The 23,631-nt window shown below is 61.0% G+C and overlaps 1 protein-coding gene across 1 annotated transcript; it reads right to left on the reverse strand.

Moving 5' to 3' along the window:
* Positions 1–1,514: 1,514 nt before the first annotated feature.
* On the reverse strand, positions 1,515–23,255 carry NPEPL1 (aminopeptidase like 1). Its single transcript, XM_053199777.1, has 12 exons — positions 23,064–23,255; positions 22,367–22,552; positions 21,750–21,920; positions 17,524–17,613; positions 16,986–17,067; positions 14,476–14,618; positions 8,440–8,517; positions 5,011–5,111; positions 3,921–4,044; positions 3,442–3,618; positions 2,801–2,911; positions 1,515–2,283 (listed from the first exon to the last, which is right to left on the reverse strand). The coding sequence occupies exons 1-12, from the start codon at positions 23,211–23,213 to the stop codon at positions 2,125–2,127; spliced, it is 1,572 nt and encodes a 523-aa protein (XP_053055752.1). The 5' UTR covers positions 23,214–23,255; the 3' UTR covers positions 1,515–2,124.
* Positions 23,256–23,631: the final 376 nt, after the last annotated feature.

The raw sequence follows: 23,631 nt of genomic DNA on the forward strand, positions 1-23,631 counted from the left end.
CCCCATTTGGCAGGCTCTCAGGGTGGGCGGTGACAGAGCACCTCTCGGGCACGCAGGTGCTTCGAGCCGCTTGGTGTGGCCGGGGCGCCCAGACTCTGCACCCCCATCTTCCGGTCCGTGCGCTGGGTCAGCTGGACGCTGGGACAGCAGGCCTTTGCCAGGCTCCGTCTTCTTGAGCCGTTTGCCGGAGACCGCGATCGGGTGGCTCCGTCAGGGCCCGCCTGCCCCCCGCCACTGGCCACCCCCCGACCCTGCTGCTGAGGCTCTGGTGCGGCCAGGGGAAGCGGCCGTCGTGTCCTAAGCCCCTTTGGCTCTTGGGAAAGCAAAGCCGTCGGCTCACCCCCACGGTCCCCCTGACGCCGGGCATGCAGCTGGTCCCCAGCTGGGTCCCTGGCCCTGAGGCTGCCTTTGTGCTTGCACAAGGGAGACTCAGTTCGTCCCCTGCTCCTTGACCCTGCATCCTGCAGCCCCCTGGTGGGGGGAGTGGACAGTGCCAGCTGCCCGGAGAAGGAGCGAGGCCACCTCGGTGACCCCTGCCTCCTCCAGGGCATCTCAGGGAAGCTGGAGAGAGCTGCCCTATTGCGAGCCATTAAGCAGGCTAATGAACCGTGAAGGCTCCTGGCCCCTCTGGCCACCCACCACGCCTCCCCTCCCCTCACGGAGCCCACCTACCACCTTGTGACTGCTATTTGTGAGTTCACGCGTCGGGTGAGGGCTTTCCCAGACAGGGCTGGGGCCTCAGAGCTGCTCCCGGCCTTTTCCGGGCCCGGCTGGGACTGTGCACACAGCAGGCAGTTAATAAATATTAGCTTGGGATTACGCCCAGAGAGAGTCACCTTGATATCCAGAGCTGGGGAAGGGACTTGGGAGCCTAGGGACCCTTGGGCAGGGATGAGGTGGTCAGGGGGCCGGGGCACAGCCTGGTGACTTGTGTCCCACAGCCACATTCTCCCCCTCGGTCCCCACCCGAGGAAATGTGGCCCCTTCCTCCATGCCAGGTGGTGCCAGAGTCCCCGATGCCTTCCTCTGGGCTCTGGCAGCCCACCGGGGTAGAGCATAAGAGGGGACAAAGGTCCTGCCTCACCTGCCACACAGGGTGCTGGTGGGGGGAGGGAGTCTCCCGACAGCCTGTCCTTCAGCACCTATGATCGACTCAGTATGGTACTCGCCTCGTGATGTACGTAGGGCGAGCACAGCCCTCCCTGCAGACCACAGGACCACGGGAGAGTCCCAGAAAGCCCCAGGGGCCTCCCGTTGGGAGTCCACACCGTGAAACCTCAGAAAACCAACCAGCCTGGGCTGTGCGGGCACCGACCCAGGACTCTGGCCCCACCCCCGTCCTCTTCCCACACCCCGGGGCTCTCGTCGGCCAGAGCGAGGTTGCCACATTGCATCTCGATGCTGGATACCGGTTTTTGAGAAGGTGGGAGGGCCTGGAGCCTCAGAGCCACGGGCAGGCCTCAGGGTGGGTTTCCCAACCAGGGTGAGAGAAAGACGAGGCAGAGACACAGGTGTAATGTGATGCGGCCATATTTACTTCGCCCTCCAGGGACTGACTCCTAAGGGCCCAGAGACTCCTCTTGCTTCCGTAAAACTGGGTCCCTGAAACAAGTTACTTCCATCGTTTCAAAGGGGTGGGCTGCCTGGAGGCAGCAGCTGCCCTGGCTGGAGCACGGCCTGGGCTCTCCATGACGTGGATGCCATGCGAGGGGGCTGGGGGCCAAGGATAAGGCCACGGGCACCCCCTGCGGGCACTGAGCAGGGACAGGAGGCCCAAAGGCCACCTGGCCAAGGCGGCAGGGTCATCTGTGCGTCCCGGAGCCTCAAGGTCGTGCGTGCGGAGGCCCCTGCAGGGAGGAGAGTGTGCAGAAGCCGGCAGGAGGCCTGGCGGGTAACTCAAACAGCCGCAAGCCCCAGCGCCGCCGCCCCCCCCCCCCCCCCCCCGGGCCATCCCCCAGACCCTGAGCTGTCTTAACGAAGGAGCTGTTTCTATCACTGTGACAACTAAAGATAAAAACAAACCAAAGCCTATCTTAAGGTATAATCTTCCAATTGCTTAAAATTAATCAGTGCAAAGTGAGGTAAAGAGCCTTGTGTCACAAGGGGGCCGGGGAGCGGCCGGCCTCACACGAGCCTGCGCCTCTTGGAGTCCCTCTCCGCGTCGGCCTCCGGGGCATCCGCTTCACAGCCAAGTGGGGACACCAGGTTCAGCAGAGGGTCCTCAGAGGCCCGGCCGAAGAGTGCCAGCAGGAGAGCCACGCCGAAGCCCGTGGCACGCTCCCCCTGTGGGCAAAGGGCAGGCTGGAAGCCCTCCGCCAGGCTGAGCCAGACCCCCTCGGCAAGCCCACCCGTGCAGGAAGGGGTTCCCGGGCCAGGGCGAGGGCGTCCACCCCCCGCTCGGCCCGTGGCCCCCCTCCTGCCATCCTGCCACACTCAGAGCCGAGTCAGGCGGTGGGATGGCTCTTTGCCCTCTGGCCCCGACCCCCGGGGTCTTCTTGGGTGGGATAAAGGGTGAGCCGAAGGCCCGGGGTCTCCAGCCGAGGAGAAGGGCCGTGCACAGCATCCACTCTATTTCCGGGGATGAGGAGACCGGAGACCAGGGGCACGGCTGGCCGAGGTCGGGCCACAGGCAGTGTGACCCTCCACACAGAAATGCTGCTGATGAGCTCAGCCCGGAGACAGAGAGGGGTTCTGGGTGCACGAGAGGGTGGGAGTGGCCAGGCCGGCGTGCGGTACGTGCAGGGGTGGGGGTGTGGGGGGCAGGCGGGGAGAGGACACCCCGGGGGGGGCCTGGACTCACGGCGTGCACGGGCGCAGCGATGTCCAGGTGGACCCAAACCCCAGGCCAGTCAAAGCCAATGTGTGAGGCGATGAAAAGGCCAGCACAGGAGCTGGGGCTGTTGTCCCGGTCCTAGGAGGACAGAAGGATAAATGGTGACCTTTCTGCTGCCAGCAGCGGGGGTGTGGGGGAGGGGCTCCACCAAAGCGAGTTCAGGGTTCACTTGGACCCGCTGAGGATGCCCCCCCACCGCCATGCCCCCTGGACCACATCTCCCTCAGCCACTGCCTCCCCTGGTGTCTGCAAGAGGGGGCTTGGGGTGCAGGGGTGCCCAGCGTGGGGGATTGCAGAGAGGGACCCCAAGGGCTTTGCACGTGTGTGGATTAAGGGTTCTGCCTTCACCCCAGGGAGCTGCGGAGCCAGCAAAAGAGCTGATGGAGGAGGCAGACCCCAGAGTGGGGAGGAAACTTCTGGCATGGACCCGAGGCAGGGGGACCAGGGAGAGGTGCATCCGCGTTCCAGATGCTTCCACCCTGAGCACGGATCTGGGGCCCACCTGGGGGGCCCTTGTCCACACTGCTGCTGGGTCTTGGGGTCACCTGGGACTCGGTCTGCCCCACCCCACCTGGCCGGGCGGGCGGAGGGGAGGACCGCGAACCTACCGCCACGGAGTTCTTCATGTCAGCTACGGCCGAGGTGAACTCGCTGAAGTGCAGCTCGGGGCAGTAGACCAGCGGGTGCACCAGGTCTCCGCACCTCGTCCCAGCCTTCACGCAGGCCGCCTCCCACTCCGCGCTGTTGGTGAGCACCGCAGCGTGGTACTTGCCCGTGGCAATGCCCTGGGAGGGTGGCCGGGGCAGAGGGAGGGGCGGAGCGCAGGGGAGCGGCCGCGCGGGAGAGCAGGGGCCCGGGGCGCACACAGAAGCCAAGAGGGGCAGCGAGGAGCAAAGAAAGAAAGAACCGGGAGCCACGTGAGCCACCAGGGAGGACGGTTCCTAAGCTGTCCTGACGCCGGGACCCAGCCCATGGGCCCTGCCACCTGCCTCCCACTGGGTGCCAGGGACGAGCTCCCAACCTCCCCCTGGGCTGTGAGGACGGGGCGGGGCGGGGGGGGACAGCACCAGGACTCGAGGTGGCCCACCTGCGCTCCGGTCAGCGTGGCTATGTCCAGGATGATGTCCGCACCCAGGTCCTTGCAGGCGTAGGACACCCCATCCGCCAGGACCAGCCTGCCCTCAGCGTCAGTGTTGTTGATTTCCACAGTCCTGGGATGCCGCGGAGACCCCTGCTCAGGGACGGTGCTCCCTGGGGCACTGGGACAGAGTCCCTTTGGAACTGGGGGGACCCCATTAGAGCCCGCTTCCCTCCCCGGAAGGCAGGGCCGCTCCCACCCCTATAGCGATGTAACGCCAGGGTCAGTCCCACCCCACTGCTCTCCAGCTGTGAGCCAGGGAACCCCACGCAGCCCCCTGTGCCTTGGTTTCTTCGTCTGTGAGACGGGAGAACAGGGTTGTGCGGGTAGCCTGACGTGCACTGGGCCAGCCCTGGGCCCACACAGCCTGGCGCCAGGTAAACACAAAACGGGGAGCCCCTCCGGGGGTCACCCTGCAGACAGGCGCCCGTGTACGGGGCGGTGAGTGGACTCTCCTATTGCGCATCTAGACCACCTGCTCCTTCAGCTGCTGCCCACCGACTTCCCAGTGTGTCCTTTGCAGCTGGGAAGCAGTTCAAGGGCCGATCCCAAGGGGGAAGTGCAGAGGGAGCCCTCAAGTAGGAGGTCTGGAGGGGGGTGGGGGGTGGGGTGGGGACAGGGCTTCAGGCACACAAAGAACTTTAAGCCTAAAGGTTGGGAAGGGCGCATCCCCCTAAGGCAGGGTGGATCCTGAGCCAGGCACCCTGAGGGAGCCCAACACGTCATCTCGTCATCTCCTGATGTGACCCGCCACCTGCCCCCGGAGCCCTGGGAGCAAGCAGCCTGCTGGCCAGGGGCTCCTGTGACAGGGCGTCCTCCCCACAGGATGTGCCTCTGTCTGGAGAAGCAGGGTGAAATCTGCCTCCAGGACGGCCGTGGGTCAGGGCTGACCAGCCGGGCCCTGGCAAGGAGAGTCCCCCCCCCCCCCCCCCCGCCGCCACCACGAGGTCCAGCGAGAGAGCCCCTCCCCGCCCCCCACGAGGTCCAGCAGGGCCCACATGCCCAGAGGGCAGCCAGGGGGTGAAGGAACCAGCCTTACTTTCCTGAGTACAGCAGGTGGATGTCGTCTGGCCTCGTCGCGTTGGGACCCACTGAGTTCTCGGCCAAGCAGAACACAGCGTGGAGGTTGTCTTTGAAACCCTGCAGGGGACATGGGCAGAGGCTCCAGTCACCGGCTAGCAGTGCGTGGAACAGACCGAACTGGCCAGAGTTTTCTGACCCCTGTGGACAGCAGACAGACGGAGCCCCCGGGAGCAGAGAGCACTGTCCCGTCACTCCCAGGCAGTCCTGGCTGCACCCCAGCTGGGAGAGTCTCGCCACCCCTGTCAGAGCCCACGCAATTCGAGAATGAGCCCGGGAGCGGGGCTGCTGGCTTTCCTCCTGGCCCTCCCACTTACCCAGGGCACGAGCCGGGCAGGTGGCTCGGCCCCTGCCTCCCGTCCACAAAGCATGGTCAGCGATCAACGTCTCCCACTGCACAAACCCTCTGAGCTCTGCGTCGGTGTACAAGAGCAAGCTACACACAGATGTGCGCATGGGGGGTTGGGGAGAGCTTGCCTCACCCAAGTTTCGGTGTGAGGTTAGTTTTCTGATGCCAGAACGTGACGTGTGCGCACGGAGAAACGTGCACAGAACAGGCTGAGCCAGTTTCTGCCCCACACGGGCCCTGAGCCTGCCCCAGAAGACCCCTCGCCTGGGGGACAGCTGGGGCTCTCCGGAGCAGGTGTCACGCTACAGGTGCCGAACCCCCGTCGAAGGTAAACGCGGGCCTGTGGCAGGCAGAGGCCATGGCACCGGGCCGGGACAGCTTGGAGCCTGAACCCAAAACACGGTGCCTGGGGAGAGCACCCCACTCACGTCCTGGGGCCGAAACCGTTGGGCAGCCCGTCGGCTCGAAGGCCCCGAAGCAGCTGGGACCACACTCACGGCCGGGCTGTGTGAGGATGAGTGTTCGAGGCTTCCAGAGTCTCGGTCCCCGCCCCCCGCCCCGCCCGCCCAGAGCTCCCTAAGACCCCTAACCACGGACGTCCGCCCAGCACATGGGGCCTGTGGCCTGGCTGTGCCCCGTCTCCAGCTGTCCTCGTCCCCGTGGGAGTGAGTGGCTGGGATCAAATCAAGTGTGACAACGTGCGGCCTCGAGACAACAGGGTGACCCCAGGGGCTCCGAAGCTAGAGAAATGGATCCCGCCGCGGAGGGAGGGGGGGCCCTGAAGTCTTCCCGGAGGGAGCCATGTCGGGTCTGGGCCCGGAGAGGAGTCTGCACAGCAGGACAGCAGGGCGGTGCGGAGAGACCACGGCCCCCAACTTGACCCTGTCGGATGCCCTCCCACCCAGTTTTGCATTCAGAAGGTCTGGTGTGCTGCTGCTTCTGGTGTGGGGTCCCCACGGGGAAGGCCAGCTTAGAGGTGCTGAAGGCCTTGGGCTCGTCGTAGTACCGGGCACTGGGGAGCGGGGAGAGACACATGGGTCTTGGGATCCCTGGGGGCGGGGGGGGGGGGACTGAAAACCCGCAGGCGGCCGAGGTTTGAGGTTCTAAGGCCATGGGCCACGGCCTAGAGGCTCCACCCTCAACCCCAGTTTTTGTGGGCCTCGATGTGAGCCACAAAATACGTAATGGTGATGCTGGCTTATAACCCACAGGGTGGACTAAGAATCTGCACATCCGTAAGTGGGAACAAAGTGTTGAATGAATAAGTAACCCGGGGAGGGGAGCACTGTTTCCCCCAGAGAACCCCCCCCCCCAACCCTCGCCCACTGCCAAGGGGATGTCTGCTCGTCTCGGGCAACGGGCCGGACTCCTGACCAGCCGGAATTGGAAACCGTCTGCCAAGACGTTTTTGTTTTTGTTTTCATTTGAAGGAGAAAGAAAGTCTGGTATGTGGTGAGGTGAGGGCCGGGCCCCATAGAAGGAGCCTGAAGGAGGTGAGCCGCCATGGCGGTCGGGGCACCCCATGCCTCTGTTGAACAAACACTTTTTATGGCGTGGGGACTTTAGGCTCCGAAGGACATCACCTGAGGCCTCCCTGGAGTCCCTCCTTCCTCTCGTTTTAGAGCCTCTGGCCTCTGATGGGTGCAGACCAGCCAGGATGAGGTGATGCACCCGAAAGAGTGGCTGCCTGTGTGCCTGGGGACGAGGCCTCGATGCCCGGGAACACCTGAGGGGCCCGTGCTCTCGGGGGTGGCCTCCTGAACAGCCTTCAACAGGTGGGTGCCTGCCACGTCCTCGGGGCAGACGCAGGAGGAACAGTCACAGCCGGCTGGTCCCTTGCTCAGGAATCTGATTCCAATGATTGGGCTCCGTGAGGCTGCACGTGTCCCGGACGGGAAGATCTCCCACTTGGCGGGTGAGCTGGGCTCAGCGACCTCAGTTGTACGGGGTGGGGGGGGCGCTGGGGGCCCCTCTGCTCCCCCGGATGTCTCTGCTGAAAGCGGTCACCAGGCTATTCCCGAGACAGAGCCAGTCCCATTCTACCTGGTCATGGCTCACCAATGCCAGCTGGGCACCGCCCCCCCCCAGATCCCTACCCTGACCCCAGGCCCTGAGAGCGGGCAGGCAGGCCGGGTGGGGTGGCTCCAGAGCGGCCCTCCCCATCCCAGAGGGCAGTCCTGCTCCTGGGCGTGATGGACCCAGATGGCCCGTCTCTCTGTGGAGAGAGTGGTCCCGGGTCCCCACCGGCTCAGACAGCACTCTCACGATGTGACCCACAGATGGGTCGTGGCAGGAGGGGCACCCAGGAAGGCCTGTGCTCATGAGCTCGGCACAGGGCCCTGTCCGTGCCATGTGGTTTTAGGTCAGGCTTCTTCACCGGACACATGCTCATGGGGAGCCTGACACAAGCCAGACCCTGAGTGGTGGGCATGGGTGGACACACTCAGGAAAAGGCAATGTGCCCAGGCAGACATGCCCCTCAGGCAGAGGTGACACTCTATGGGGAGGTGGCACTCAGGACAGGTGACACGCAGGCAGAGGTGACACTCTCAGGACAAATGACACTCTCAGGAGAGGTGACACTCAGGCAGAGGTGACACTCTATGGAGAGGTGGCACTCAGGACAGGTGACACTCAGGCAGAAGTGACACTCTCAGGACAAATGACACTCTCAGGAGAGGTGACACTCAGGCAGAGGTGACACTCTATGGAGAGGTGGCACTCAGGACAGGTGACACGCAGGCAGGCAGAGGTGACACTCTCAGGACAAATGACACTCTCAGGAGAGGTGACACTCAGGTAGAGGTACTCTCAGGACAGGTGACACTCAGGACAGGTGACACTCTATGGAGAGGTGGCACTCAGGACAGGTGACACTCAGGCAGAGGGGCCCCAGCAGCAGGCAGGAAGCCCCCGCAGAGCAGGGAGAGAGGTGCCGAGCTGTGGGGTCTCAGGGGCGGGGGGGGGGGGGGAGGAAAGCAAGCCCACCCCCAGGGAGTCCCCCTCCTCGAGGACTGCAGACGGTGGGGCCACACTCACCTGCTTGATGGCAGCTCTGAAGGCCCCCAGCACAGCCGCAGCACCCCCACAGTCCCTCTTCATCCCCGGCATGGTGGTCTGGAGGGGGCACAAAGGGGCCAGGACAGCAGTGAGCACGAGTGGGTGCTGGCCAGCCATCAGCAGTGCCCCACCCCTGCCTGGCACATAGGACCCCAGAGCAGCTCCCTCAGACCTGCAGGACCTGGTGCCGGGTCCCCTGAGCTCACACAGAACCCAAGAAACGCCCCCCCCCACCCGGTCACGGTGTTCTCCACAAGCGCTGGGACATAATGGCCAAAGGGGATGGGACCCTCTTGCCGGAGCGGAGCTTTGGGGGTCACCTGATGAACCAGAGGTGGGAGGGAGGGGAGCCGGGGAGCTGCCCAGACCCGCCATGTTGGCCGTGGCCTGGCTCCTAAGACCCGGCCACCCACCCCCGGGCTACCAAGTTCCCTTGGGGTCTGTCTGCAACAGCTCTCTCTGTCTGTGTCTCTGCCCAATTTTTGAGGAAGAAGCTGAGGTCTGGGGCCTCCGAGGCTTGCTTGAGGTGTCGGGGCAGGGCTGCTGGGCTGTGGGGCAGGCTTCCCCGCACCTGTCACCACCTGGCCCCAGCTCCCTCTGCTCCCTGACATCAGTGTCTCCAACAATGGGCTCAGGTTAACGCGAACTCTTCCCCAAGGTCACTGTCACCAGTCCCCAACCCCACCAGCCGCTCTGTCGACATCTAATGGGGGGGCGGGGGCGTGCCAGGCACAGGTGCCCTCATGGTGCAGAAGTAACTGTGACAAACTGTGATTTTTCTACAAACCGGCTGAGAGCGGTTACACGTTTTTCCATTTGATGGGCTCCCAGCTCTAATTGACAAGTTCATACTTTAAATTCGCAACAGGCCATCAGATGCAGGATCTGGGTCGGAAATGTACCGGGTGATTTTTTTGAACCCTTATCGGATTACACAATCTCGGGTTTTAATGGAAAGCATTTTTAGACATAAACTGAGCTGCTTTTACAATTAAGTTGAGTGAAGATGACCCGGCTAGCACTATTGAAAATAAGCTGTCTCTTTGACCTAATCGGCGAGAAAGCACAGGATTGTTTAAACGGAAAAACCGGGGCCTCAGATCTGGAATCAAACCACTCGCAAAACGGCCTGCACAGAATAGCTCCAGATGGTCTCTGAAATTGTGTCTCCTTGTCACCAGGGCGGCGGCCTCCCGACCACAGACAAGGAGCACCAGGCGGCAAATGCACCTCAATTGACTGCGTGAGCTTTGCAGACCGTCCCCCACCGCGTTCTTCCCGGTTTTACAAAAGAGAGGCTTCCCAGAGTAGCAGGAAGATGTCATCCGCCCGGGACACTCATGGGGCTGTCACACGAGGCGGCAAAGCAACATTGGGCCGCGGCCACGACACGGACGGCCGCGGGACTCGCCTCCATCCTGCAGAGAAACATGGCGGGGCCAGCTCCCTTGTCACCTCGCCGATGCAGATACATGATTAACTTTTCCAAGTCTCCACCGCCGAGGGCAGCTGTTTTCCATGTTCCACGTGATGGAATGGAAGGTGCGTGCGGAGCAGTCCTGTTCTCGCCAGACGCTCGCCGGGCGGTCAGGGCGGGGGCTGGGGATGGTCGCCGAGGTCTCTGCTCGGCTAGAGAACCGCGCTCCTGAACACCGAGCTCGACTCAAGGAACCACTGACGTGTGCCGGTTATTCAGACTTAGGCGTCTGGCAGATGTTTTCTTTTTTTTTTTTTTTTAACTTTTATTTATTATTGAGAGAGACAGAGTGCGAGCAGGGGTGGGGCAGAGAGAGGGGGAGACACAGAATCCGAAGCAGGCTCCAGGCTCCAAGCGGTCAGCACAGAGCCCGACGCGGGGCTTGAACCCACAAACCGCGAGATCACGACCTGAGCTGAAGTCGGACGCTTAACCGACTGAACCACCCAGGCGCCCTATGGCAGATGTTTTCTTAAAAAGGAACAAAGTGAAACTCTCACTTCCAGAAGAGCCGACAGTAGTCGCTGCCGGTGGTAAAATCTGAGCTTTCAAGCAAAAATAATGATTTTGAAAAACTCGTACCTGTCTCTGTGACAGCTTCTTATTAGTGATTTTTAAAAATGAGATGGATGGTGGGACCAAGTATGGCTTTTAAAAATATCGTACGTTGGGGCACCTGGGTGGTTCAGTTGGCTGAACGTCTGACTCTTGGTTTTGGCTCAGGTCATGGTCTCACCGTTTGTGGGTTTGAGCCCCGCATCGGGTTCTGTGCTGACGGTGTGGAGCCTGCTCGGGATTCTCTCACTCTGCCTCTCTGTACCCCTCCCCTGCTCACTCTCTATCTCTCTCTCTCAAATAAGTGAATAAACATTTCTTTAAAAATTTTTTAGAAATACAACGACATGGGTGGTGGAACCAAGTGTGACTTTTTAAAATAGTATATGTTGTGTCAAAATTCGGAGGTTCTGCCTAACTCTGGGGACGGTGTCTTCTGAATGGCCCATGCATGACGCCACAAAATCACGCAGAGTTCGAGGCAGACTGTAATAACAGAGCGCACAGAGACACTGCCACGGTTTCTGATCCCGCACGAGCACTAAGCTTACAGACGCTCTCACTCGACGAGTTTTGGTGTAATAATAGCAAAGAAAAACGCCCTTGGGGGTTTGTAACGGGCACTACAATATTTCTCCCTTTTCCAACTACAAAATGAGTGAGGCCAGACTTTCTTTTTATATTTCAACTAAAACAACAGATCACGATAGACTAAATGCAGAGGCAGCTACAAGATCACGGCTGCCTTCTAGGAAGGCAGACGCGAACGAGACTGGCAAAATGTCACATAATGCCCCTCCTCTCAATGGCTTCTTTGCATTGGGGGAAATGCAGCTATTTTCGTAAAATATTTACATGAACATGCAATGGGTTTACACTGTTACTTTAAAATAAACAACGATCTCTCCCCAATTTTAATTTCTAGTAGGGTAAGTATCGACCGACATCACTCTTCTAAAAGAATCTCCTTAGGATCAATACTTTTTGAGAGGGGAAGGGGTTCTGAGACTAACACATTTGAGACCTAAATTCACACTGATCCTGATTTACCTTTGAAGTCCTTGGAGACAGTGCCCCCAGCAACACATGCCTCCTTCTTCAGCAGCCCCTGCTCCTCACTCTGGCCCTCCAGCAAACCAGCATCCCAAATAAGCATCTGATCCCAGGAGAAAGGAGCCTACCATTCTCCCCGCTGGCACTGAGCTGCCTCCAGGGCAAGAGCCAGTGTCACGGGTGAGGGAGAGCTGTAGCCAGCACCAGGTGCAGCCCAGGGCTACACGGTCTTTGGAGTCTGAAAATAATAATTAACAGACTAAAAGTCGGTTTGCCTGTTGTCATCAGTGGTAAAATATTTCTCCCGAAAAATCCGTGGCTTGAAGTGAGTTTTGATCGTATCAAATAAAAGGTTTGAACCCACCCATGGTAATTACGTGTCCTTTTAGAAATCCCATTCTACATGGATGCTAATAAGTGCCAGGTGCACAGCTGGCCTGACCAGCACAGACGTGCCTTCCACCAGGGAACGGAGGTGGGGTCGGCACCCACGGTGCCACGCGTCCTGCCCGCAACCGTGGGCTCCAAGCGAACCCAAGAGTGCAGGGAGCCTGGGACTTTCAGCCTCCCGCCGTCTATGGGAACCACTGGACTTGTTTAAAACGTTTTTACTCTGCAGACCTTTGAAGGCCGCTAGAATCCATCTCGAAGGGCTGAAAACAGGGACAATATCACAATTTCTGGGGTTTCGTGGGAAATGGGGTATCTGTGTATTGACCGCTTCATGCAAGAGAAACTCTTCAAGACTAAAATTAATCATGGTTTTGGACCGATTTGGACCAAGCACGAGTGAAGACGGTCTCACAAATCTGGTACCTCTGTCCAGGCAACGGACATAAAGATGTGGCAAAGATCACTTTGGATAAAATCCCAGACGAACCTGCAGAAGCGAAGGCCTGAAAACAGACACCGTCATGCTAACATCTGTTATCATGACAAACCACAAGGGAGACATACGCTATTTTCCGTCTAAAACAGCACGTTAATGTTATTTAAAAGTGTCGATGTATTACTGTCTTCTTTACGTGTGCTGTCATATTTATCCCTTTATTTATCAAAAAAACCTTTTTAATGTTTATTTGTTTCTGAGACACAGAGAGACAGAGCATGAGTGGGGGAGGGGCAGAGAGGGGGGGACACAGAATCCAAAGCAGGCTCCAGGCTCCGAGCCGTCAGCCCAGAGCCCGACGCGGGGCTCGAACTCACAAACCGCGAGATCATGACCCGAACTGAAGTCGGTCGCTCAACCGACTGAGCCACCCAGGCGCCCCTACACTTTGTTTATTTTCAAGTAATCTCTACACCCAGCATGGGGCTCGACCTCACAGCTCCGAGATCAACAGTCACACGCTTCACCCACTGAGCCAGTCAAGTGGCCCTATAACACTTACTTCAACTTTTTACTGGCATGATAATACATATGGAAGGTGTTTGTTTTTTTTAACCTTTATTATTGGATCATTTCCTGATTAGTCCTGAAAATAATGCTGTTTACAGGAGGAGGGACGTTACCAAAAAACCAAAAAACAAAAAACAGGGGCGTCTGGGGGGCTCAGTCGGTTAAGTGTCCGACTCTGGCTCAGGTCACGATCTCACGGCTCCTGGGTTCGAGCCCCGTGTCGGGCAGGGCCTGGAGCCCGCTTCGGATTCTGTGTCTCCCTCTCTCTCTCTGCCCCTCTCCCGCTTGTGCTCTGTCTCCGTCTCTCAAAAACAAACGTTAAAAAAAAAAAAAAAAAAGGCCATCCACTCTGGGTACCAAATGCACTAGACGGACTAGCGGTCGGTGCGAAAGGCAGCACGCAGCCGCTAACCGAAATAGCGCCCAGCACTGGGGTTCAGGTCAGAAAGCGCCGGAGCAGCGGTGAACCCCACCGTGCGCGCCTCATCCACGGGCCGGCGCCTCCCGGCTCCAACGAGTGCTGCCAGGGGGAGACAGAGGACCCGTCCCGCCAGAACCGCTGAGTTTACCAAAGGTCGAACAGCCAGCCTTCTGTGAGAATCTTCCTGTTTTGTAAACGTTGGTAACTCACTCAGATTATAGACCGGCGCTTGGGCCAACAGGACACATCTGTGAGCCCCGCCGGCTGCCAGCTCTCCGTGTCTGCTCTGCGTGAGCTTGGCCTGTCCCGTCTCTTCTGGGAAGGTTGGCTCTCCCTTTCCAGGTCTCCTGGGGCACCGATTTCACATGCCTGCTCCTTCCCAGGCCTTCTGGGTCTTGGCGCTGGAGGGCCCAGCCCAGGCCGGGTGCCCAGTAGTTGCTCAATGCGAGTGTGTGACGTGAGCAGATGAAGACGTGTCCCTCCTCCTCTTCCTGGTGCCACCTCGGCTCGCGGTGCACAGCAGGCCTGAATGCACCGGGTGTGGAGGAGGGAGACGGAGCCACGACGGGTGCCAGGCCTCCGGACATGGCCGCGCCTGAAGGCCGCCCACAGGACAGACTTCTGAGACCTGGCCTCACCAGAACACCTGTAGGCGGCTTGCCTGGGGATCCAAACCCCTCCGGCCTTCTCCAGGGGGCCTATTCTCCGCACAGGCTCCCGCAGACCCCCACTAAGCGTTCTGTGGAAACCCTGGATGGTCGTGGGAACAGTGGGCACCGCCCCACGCCCTTCGTTTCAGATGGAACCACCGATTCCTTAAACCTTGCCTCCTTGGGTTAGTTTTCCAGCCTTTTCATTGTTTCTGCGGCTTTTCTCTGGATCCCGTCCAGATTTTTTTGTTTGAAGTGTGGACACGAAACCGTCTCCCCCCCAGAAGAGGAATCAGCCCGGCCGATTCTTCCCGAACCTGGCTCCCCAGAGGCACGCCCCAAGGCCAAGGTCCCAGAAACCTCGCTTGCTGCCTTCCTCCGGCGCCCCTGAGAGGTGATGGGCCTGCCTACAATCCTCCTCCCCCGGGCCCTGTCCAAGCGCTGGCCCCCGGCACCTCACCTTCCCTTTGATGCTGAGACCCCCGGTGTCGTAGACGATCCCTTTGCCCACCCACGCAATGGTCTGGGTGGCTCCTTCTGGGGTGTGGCTGAGGACGGCAAGTGCGGGGGGGTGCACGGCGGCTTTGCCAACACCGTAGATTCCTACAGAAAGCACAGGGGCAGGGTCAGCTGGGCTCGGGTCGAACCGAGCAGAGACCTCCCAGCAGCCCCCCCCCCCCCCCCCCCCCGAAACACCAGCTCTCTCCCAGGAAACAGCCGCTGGCGTGTGGATATTTCTCCCGGAGCATGTGCAGTCCTAGCCCGAGTGACCTGCCCCCTCTCCTGCCCCCTGGCCAGCGTGGGATTGGGAATGCAAATTAGTTCCAAAGCAGCTCTGGGGCTGCAAATGAATTCTATGCGAAGTATCGTGAGGCAAAAAAAAAAAAAAAAAAAAAAAAAATCCACTGAGGGGAAAAAAACCTGTATCATTCCCAGAAAGAAAAGAACACGATTGCAGAATGAAATGATTTTTGGATAACGCTTCAAGGCCACTCCAGCCCACGCTCATTCTCCCACCCCCGAGCCCTCCACCCTTTCCAAGCTCACTCCCACCACAGCCTCGCTGCAGCCATGCCATTTCCTATCTTCTCAAGAAAGCCTGTCGTGGGCAGAGACCATGCCTTGAGGTCCCCCAGGAACCAGACTGAACAATCATGAAAACCAAGACGACAGCTGATAATGGCTGCCGGACAAACTCCTACACATCCTGTAAGACCCGCTGCAAACGTCCTCTCCTCTGTGAAGATTCTTCCCCGAGAGGAGCAGCCTCTCCCTCCACCTGTGTGGATGGTTTACGTGTCTTGTGGTGGCACCTCCAAGAGAGCCCCCTGGGCCCCTCACCTCCGGGCGTTCTTGAGCACGTGGGGCCCCTCCCGCTACGTGTGGACAGAACCTCAGGTCCCACGTGTTCTGGATACAGCAGAAGTGACGAGATACCACTTCCGAGACTGGGTTACAAAAAGAGACCTTGGCTCTTCCTCGCCTGTTCGCGCTTCCTCGCCCAGAAGCCGTGCTTTGAGGGAAACGGCTGCCGCCTGTGAGCTCTGCTCGAGGAGAGGCCCTCGTGACAAGGGACAGCCAGCAAAGACCCCAGGCCCAGTGACAGAGAGCACATCATCGGCCCCGGTCGAGCCTTCAGATGATGGCCGACCCAGTCAACATGTTGGGTCTCTGCCCAGGAGAGACCCCGCATCCAGCACCCGGCTCAACCGTGCCTGATTCCCTGCCCACAGGACCGCATGGCCCTTCCTTCTGGAATCATTTGTTTGGCAGCCACATATCAAGAGTACAGTGCCCCTCCCCCAGCGAGACTGAGAGCACCTTGTCCTAGTGCCTGGGGGGCGGGGAGGATGGGCCTGGTCGCTAGGAAAGGCCCTCTGAGAAGGTGGCTTCCACTCAAGGTGTGCAGGGTATGATGGCCCTGCCATGACAACATCTCGGGGAAGTACTCAGAGAAAGACAGCTGTAAAGATGAGGCCCTAATGCATTCCCAAATGCAAGCTGGTGCAGCCACTCTGGAAACAGTATGGAGGTTCCTCAAAAAACTAAAAATAGAACTACCCTACGACCCAGCAATTGCACCACTAGGCATTTATCCAAGGGATACAGGTGTGCTGTTTCCAAGGGACACATGCACCCCCATGTTTATAGCAGCACGATCAACAGTAGCCAAAGTATGGAAAGAGCCCAAATGTCCATCGATGGATGAATGGAGAAAGAAGATGTGGTCTATATGTACAATGGAGTATCACTCGGCAATCAAAAAGAATGAAATCTTGCCATTGGCAACTTCGTGGATGGAACTGGAGGGTATTACGCTAAGTGAAATTAGTCAGAGAAAGACAAAAATCCTATGACTTCACTCGTATGAGGACTTGAAGAGACAAAACAGAGGAACATAAGGGAAGGGAAACAAAAATCATATAAAAACAGGGAGGGGGACGAAACAGAAGAGACTCACAAATATGGAGAACAAACTGAGGGTTGCTGGAGGGGCTGTGGGAGGGGGGAGGGGCCAAATGGGGGAGGGGCACTGAGGCATCTACTCCTGAAACCAGCGTCGCGCTAGAGGCTAACTAACTTGGATGTAAATTTAAAAACAAAAAAAATTAAAAAAAAAAAAAAAAAAGACGAGGCCCTGATGCGAACGTGGGCCTGTGCACTTGAGGAGCAGAAAGGTCCTGCTGAGCTGGCCCAGGGAGCCAGGACGGTAGCCTTTGTGGACAGGGAGCGGGCCACGGAAGGACTCGGACACCGTGGCTTCCAGAATCCAAACCAGAACCTGAATCAGTGCCTCATTTCTCCCCCAGAGACGGTCCGCCTCCCAGGGTCTGGCCTTGGGGTTGGACGCAGGCTGGCCTCTTTCAGGGGAAGCTTGAAGCGACCCAGGGTGCCACCCACCGCCACCCTCGCCCCCCAGCACGCAGGACCGGCCTGAGGCCATGGCCTTCAAGGCTCAGCTCTACCCACCTCCAAATCCTCTCGTCTTCAGCTCCTCATCCCGGATGATCGTTGGGGTGATCCCCAGGTCTTTTCCAACTTTCTTAATCTCCTGGACACGATCATGGAAAAAGCAACACAGAGACACATGAAAATGGCTTCAATCAGGACGAGGCCGTGGCTCTGGGCCAGGGATGAGCCGACGCCCGCGTGGCGGAGGGGAGCCAGGGCCCCAGCTCTCTCGGCTTTGGGCGTGATCAAATCCAGGACAGAAGGCCCAGCCTCCAAACTACAACTTCCTGCAGGTTCACGGCTGCAGTCCTGCAGAGAGGCCTCGCGGAGGAGGCTCTGTCCTCCCTCCGCCCTCCGCCGAGGCCTGCTGGCCCCTCGCAGCTGGAGGGACAGCAGGACCCTGTCCACAGCTGCCCCACGCTTCCTTGGGTGAGGTGCAGTGACTATGGACACCGTCCCCTCCGGCCTCAGGTTTCCTCTGGCTTCCTCGGGGTCCACCGATGCTTCTCCCACCCTGGCCCCACCTTGGCATGACTGACTCCCCTGGGCCACGAACCTCGAGGAACGTGTCTGTGTTCATCTCATTACACGGAGTGTCCACAATACGGGCAGCCAGCCGCACGCCTTCCGTGGCGTTTGTTAAGCACTGGGGAAGAAAACCAGAGGCTGTCACCGGGGACCTGGGACCAGGCAGCAAAGGCTGTCCCTCCCTCTCTGTTCCCCCAGGGGCCAAAGGCACCGGCAGCACCGAGGGGAGGTTTCGGGGCTGCTGGCAGGGCCTCGAGGGGCAGGCACGCTGCCCGCTGTTGCTCTCCAGTGCCTGTGACCCATCCAGCAGCCTTCAGAAAGTTCAGCACAGCTCTGTACCTCGCCTCCAACACAGATGACACAATAGCCCTGCAGCCTGGCGTCCCGGCCGGCCGTCAGTGGGACCCACCTTCCTTGCCAAGACTCCTCTGCTGCTTACCCCCTCATCCTGGTGGCAGGCGGCCCCTGGGCCTGGCCCTGAGCACACGCTGGGCATCCCCACCCCGGCACCTGCCAATCCCACGTCCCCTGCTGGGCAGAAGTGCCGTCCTTTGCTCCTGACTGAACGAACGTCTGTGTCGCCCCCAAACTGGTACCTTGAGGCCCTAACCCCCAACGTGATGCTATTAGGAAGACTTTGAGAGGGGATCAGGTTGCCATGAGGTCGGGAGGGCGGGGCCCACCGTGGGAGTAGAGTCCTCAGTAGGAAGAGGGAGGGCACGGCGAGAAGGTGACCACCTACCAATCAGGAAGTCTCCACCACACCCCACCCTGACCTCAGACATCCGGCCCCCACAACCGTGAGGAATACCTATCTGTAAAGACGCCCCCCGTGGCCTGTTGCGGCCTGAGCTGTGACACACCCTCCCTTCTCCTCTGGTCAAGGCCCTGGCCATCCTTTGTGGCGCCTCTTGAAGGCCGTGTCCCCCGGAAGCTTCTCTGGACCTTCCCAAAAAAGTATTCTTTGTCCTGCGCCCGCTGGCCCTCCTTCCGGCCCTCCGGCCATCAGGGTGGCGTTTTTCTCACCTGAGCCCCAGGTGAATGTGTCACAGACTCCCTGCCCTGTCTTCCTGGCCATCCAATGCCACACCACTCTGGGCACGGGGTCCCCACCCTGCCTCGTGCGGCTCACACGTTGGCCCAGAGCCCAGGAGGGAGCAGGGACCCGACACCGTCCACCAAACTCAGCCCGGCACGGGGGACGCCCTCTAGACGGGTGTCTGCGCTCCAATGCGGACGCTGCCCACCCCCGCCACCAGCCACCCCTCCAGGCCCTGCCTCTAACTTCTGCCAAGAGCGTCTGTCCTGCTCTGGCTTTAACACCGACCCTGGAAGTTCTTTGCCTTCTCGTTCGTCTCCACCTGGCTGCCGCCCACGGCGCCCCCTGCCCCACCCCGCGCCCCCCACCACCACCCCATGCTTCAGACACTGGGCTGGCCGGCTGCCTCCATCAGCGCGCAGGGAAGGGGCGCGATCAGAAGAGCGACGGCACAGGTGCAGCGGGGGTACAGACAGCTGGAGCGTGTCATTGCCCTCCCCAGCCCCACAGCGTCGGGGAGGCCAGGCTCGGGGGCGACGGCACCTGCCCAGCCACCTCCTAGGCCCTGCCGAATGGCTCAGAGAGCTCCTGCCATCCCCAGGTAATTACACCCCAAAGCCTCAAAGGCAGAGACGCAGGACCGGACAGCTCAGATAGGAGATGTGACCGTGCGGTCCCCGCCGCCTGACAGCGGGCTCTCCTCTGGGAGGCCGAGGGTCCCTGTCCGCGGCTGTCGCGGAGAACATTGCTCATCTGTGACGCAGCCCGTGGCTGCTGTCTGGGAAGCGTGTCAGTTCCCCAAGACTCGTCTCGAAGGAGGCCAGGCGCTCGGCCAGCAGGCCTCCGTGAGCTCAGAGCTCCTGGTGCGGCGCGGCCGGGCGAGAGGGCCGATGGCACCTGCGGGGGAGGCCGGGGAGGCTCCGGGTGCCCTCCGGCACCCCAGAGCCTGGTGAAGAGCCTGCACCTCCTCGTGCCTCAGTCTCCCCATCACAAAAGCAGGATCAAGCGTTCATTCATTCATTCATTTCATTCCACCCACGTTTCTGGGAGCTCCCGCTGTGCGGCAGGCTCCACACTAAACCCTGGGAATTTGAACGTGTCCACGGTACTCCGGTCCAGCAGAAAATCGCAACACCCCACTCAGTTAAACGCTACAGGGGAGGAGAGGCCACAGGAGCCCGGACGGGAAGAGGACCTGGAGGGGAGTCGAGGGGGGCCCCAGAGTATAGAAAGGGCCACACGGGTTATCAGAAGCTCCTGTGCTCATGATCCAAGACAGACGGGACAGAGGACTGACGGACGGTGGCCGCGGTTAAGACCTGGCTCTGTCCCTTGCTGGTGGGGCCCCCTTAAGTCACCTGATGTTGCAAAGCCTCAGTCTACCCAGCTCTACAATGGGATTAAGGACAGGCCCCAAGACAGGCTGTCAAGAGGATTAAGCACGGGTGTGCGTGCGCTAAGAGCAGTTCCTGCTACCCGACAAGCCCTGGAAAACTCCGCGCTCATGTGGCCAGAGGAAGGACGAGCGTCTGGAGGCAGCAAGACCAGCGAGGAGACTGCTGCAACGGTCCAGGAGAGCAGCAGGGTGCGGGGGGCGGGGGTGGGGTTCCCCGTGGCAGTGGCAGTGGGCAGAGCAAGATGCCCTGGACGGGGGTCAAGGAGACCCACCAGCCCAGCGGCCCTCGTCACGGGTCGGGCCGTGCTGGGGCTACAGACCGGAAGCTTCTGGAAGCTTCCATCCCGACGTGGGGCACAGAGGCTGAGCAAAGATGTATCACACGAGGTGGGATGGTGCTCGCACTCAATAGGCAGAGGGCCTGACTGTGAGGGAGGCCATCTCAGCCAGATGGCCAGGCCCCCGCCCTGGGGGGAAGGGACGCGGGCAGAAGCTGGACTGAGACCAGGCAGGTCCGGAGCAGGAAGGACCTGGACAGGGAAGCTGAGGAGGAGGGAGGAGCCTGGAGCAGTCGGGGAGTGGGGGAGGGGGAGTCCAGGGTGCTGCTCAGGCTCGCAGCCCCAGGGTCTGGTGGAGAGAGGCCCGAACTCCAAAGGGATCCCCGCAGCTACAGGGGAAGGTGGTCATCGGTGCCCGTCTGGGGGATGAGCTCACAGGCCTACGGGAACCCAGAGACGGGAATGCCGGACGGTCGAGAAAGGGATAAAGATATGGCTGTAGGCCGCAGGGGACGTGGGAAGGAGGCACGACTCCTGGGTGGGGCAGACCCTTCCAGGAGGGATGACAAACGGGATGACAAAGGTCCCAGTCTGGCAGACGGGGCCCTTAAAAAAACAATGTCAGGAAGTGGGGTGGAAACTCCACTCGGTGGGCTGAGGGGGAAAAGGGAGTTCAGAAAGGCAAAACAATTAGCCCGTGTGTTTTCAACGTCTGGAGATGAATGGAAGGAAAGGAAAGGAGCTGTTACGAGACAGTGGAGACGGAAGCATGGCCTCTCCTCCTCGAGCAAAGAATCCAGGTGGAGGGTGAGGGGTGCTGGCCTGGGACAGAAGTGAAGGGTGGGGGTGGGAAGCACAGCCCGGTCTGGCCGGGGACGAGGAGGGTGAGGCCACGAGGAGTCGCCACGGGAAAGGAACCCAACCCCCATACAAGGACTTCTGACTTAGAATCTCTCCCAGCCTTGCCTCACCTCAAAAAAGGATTATCCTGCGGGCCTGGGTGCCTCAGTCAGTTAAGCATCCGACTTTTGATTTCCGCTCGGGTCATGATCTCAGGGTTTGTGGGATCGAGCCGGGAGTTCCGGCTCCACACTGGGCATGCGGCCTGCTTGGGATTCTCTCTCTCCCTCTCTCTCTGCCCCTCCCCCATCTCAAGAATAAATAAACTTTATGAAGAAAAAAGGATTCTTCTGAAGATCCAACGCAATCACGTGTGTAAAAGTGTACCACGGAAAGTAACGTGATATACACGCGGACGGGATTCTTAGTATGAAATGTGAAAGTGCCTGGCACTGGTTAGGTGCTTGGTAAATACGGGTCGAACAGACTGAATCCTGAAAAGGAAGCCCACCCAGAGAGGGGGCAGCTGCCTGGCTCTGGAAAGGCCTCGGGGGCCTTCTGGGAAGTTGCTGCAGTAGCCCAGCGCCACGTCACCCCCTCCAGAGGCGGGGGAGACAAAGAGAGAGCTCCCCAACTCCCCTTCCAGCTGCCCCCGGCTCGCGCAGGCCCAGGGGACACAGCCCGAGCCTGCAGACACCCACTTGCAAAGTGGACACCTCCACTGGCCCGTTGTCTTGTCCCACCAGGAAAAACTCCACCGTGACTGTCTTCTTCTCTGTGCGTCTCGAGGCCCCCGAGCGGTGGGTGAAGAGGGGGAAGGCCCGGGCCAGGGCGCACGCGGAGGCGAAGGCGTCCGACCGCTCGCACACCATCTGCGGCACAGAGAGGCAGAGCCGTGAGGAGGGGCAAACCCGTGGGGACTGCACTCAGGCAGTGCTGGGGCCTCGAAGCTGGGCCAGAGGCCACTGTGGGTACAATCTGGACAGAGGGGCCCCAACACAGCCACCGCGCAGGGGCCTGCCCGGAGCCACTTCCTCACTGCGTGAGAAAGGGACACGTCGGCCACTGGATGTGGACCGTCTCCGAGACAGGAGAGGAGGACGCCGAGGGGAATGGGTTCAGGAGTCTGAGATTTGCCACCGAAAATGATCTGGGGTAAATGGCCTAGTCTCTCTGACCTCAGCTTCCCTTCTGTGAGCAGGGGTTACAGTGTCCTGGGTTGTGGCCCCATGTCCACCTGGGAGGTACCGCGAGCCTGGGTGCCCAGCAGGCATGACACACGCTCCCCGAGGGTAGGCGGATGGCCTTCGGCACTCACCAGGATGCACCGATGGGTCCCGGGCGGCAGGCAGGTCCGCACAAGTCGGGTGACGAAGTGGGCAGCGGAAGGGCTGTTGTGCCGGCTCACCCTGGAGGGCAGGGCGGCCACGGTGGCATAGTTCAGGTAGAGGGGACAGCTGTCCGTGGGGTTGGGGTTGAGCGTGCTTAGCGCGGCCTGCCAGAGCTGGATCAGAAGGGGAGAGACAAGAGACAGACACCAGACTTCAAACAGCCCGCATGCCGGGAGCCCGGCCCTGCATGCGGACGCTTGCGTCGCCAAAAGGGCCCTTTTGCAGCTTCCCCGGGGCACCCACGATCCGTAATTAAGATGTGTGGCATCTCGCTGGAGCTAAGCGTGCGTGCGTGCGTGTGTGTGTGTGTGTGTCTGCTGGCACGATTCCACCCTTGTGGGATTACACGCTGGGGATTTAAAAGGCCGGCGTGGGGGCCGCCTGGCTTCGAGCTGCCAGCCCGCACCGGGGTGGGCCCGGCCAGGTGCCGCCGCGAGGGCTTCCGGAAGCGGGCGGCCGGCTCCTCCCCCGCGGGGCCGCGCGCGCCCCTCGAAGGCGGCGGCGCCCTGGAGGCGGCTCCCGGGGCGGGGGGGCCAGGGGGGTGGGCGCCCAGCGCCGCCGGGCTGGCCTCGCGCCCTTGCGGGCGCCGGGCGGGGCCTCCGGGCGGCCGCGCGGCCCGCTCACCTCCTCGGTGACCCGGGGCTGCAGCTTCCCGCGGACGTGGCTCCAGGGCACGCGGTGCAGGTGGTGCAGCTGGCCGAGCAGCAGCAGCGGCCGGCTCTGCGGGTCCGCGTCCCCGGCGCTCGCCTGGAACTGCAGCCCCACGTTCGCCATCTTCCGCCGGCCCGCGGGCCCCCACCCCGCCCCCCCAGGCCCGGCCCGGCCCGGCCGCCGCCCCGCTCCGCTCGGGCTCCGCTCCGGCCCCGGCCTCGGCGCCGCCCCGGCCCTGCCCGGCCCTGCCCGGCCCCGCCTCCCCCCGCCGCTCCGGGGCCGCTCGCGAGACGTGCAGGGCCCGCCCGGGGCGCGAGGGGGCGCCGGGCCGGCGGGGCGGAGCGGGCCGCCGTGACCCCGGGGCGGGCCCCGACCTGCAGGCCCGGCCTGGCAGGCGCCCGACCGGCAGCCCGGCCCCGGGCCCGGGGTAGGCCCCAGATGCCGGCAGGCTGCAGGCCCCTGGGCAGGCCCGGATCCCCGGGGCGGGCCCGAAAACCCAGCAGCCCCGATCCCGGGGCGGGCCCGAAGCCCGGCGGGCCAC

Source organism: Acinonyx jubatus, chromosome A3 (assembly GCF_027475565.1).
Source record: "Acinonyx jubatus isolate Ajub_Pintada_27869175 chromosome A3, VMU_Ajub_asm_v1.0, whole genome shotgun sequence".
NCBI classification, from domain to species: domain Eukaryota; kingdom Metazoa; phylum Chordata; class Mammalia; order Carnivora; family Felidae; genus Acinonyx; species Acinonyx jubatus.

What these genes read in the sequence shown, in the direction of transcription:
- NPEPL1 (XM_053199777.1), bottom strand. Translation starts at nt 23,213, where the DNA reads ATGGCGAACGTGGGGCTGCAGTTCCAGGCGAGCGCCGGGGACGCGGAC. An exon ending in GTCTCAGCATCAAAGGGAAG is followed by an intron (nt 8,518 to 14,475) that starts GTGAGGTGCCGG and finishes TGCCCCCTCCAG; the next exon opens with ACCACCATGCCGGGGATGAA. An exon ending in TCAGAGCTGCCATCAAGCAG is followed by an intron (nt 5,112 to 8,439) that starts GTGAGTGTGGCC and finishes TGTCCCCTGCAG; the next exon opens with GGTTTCAAAGACAACCTCCA.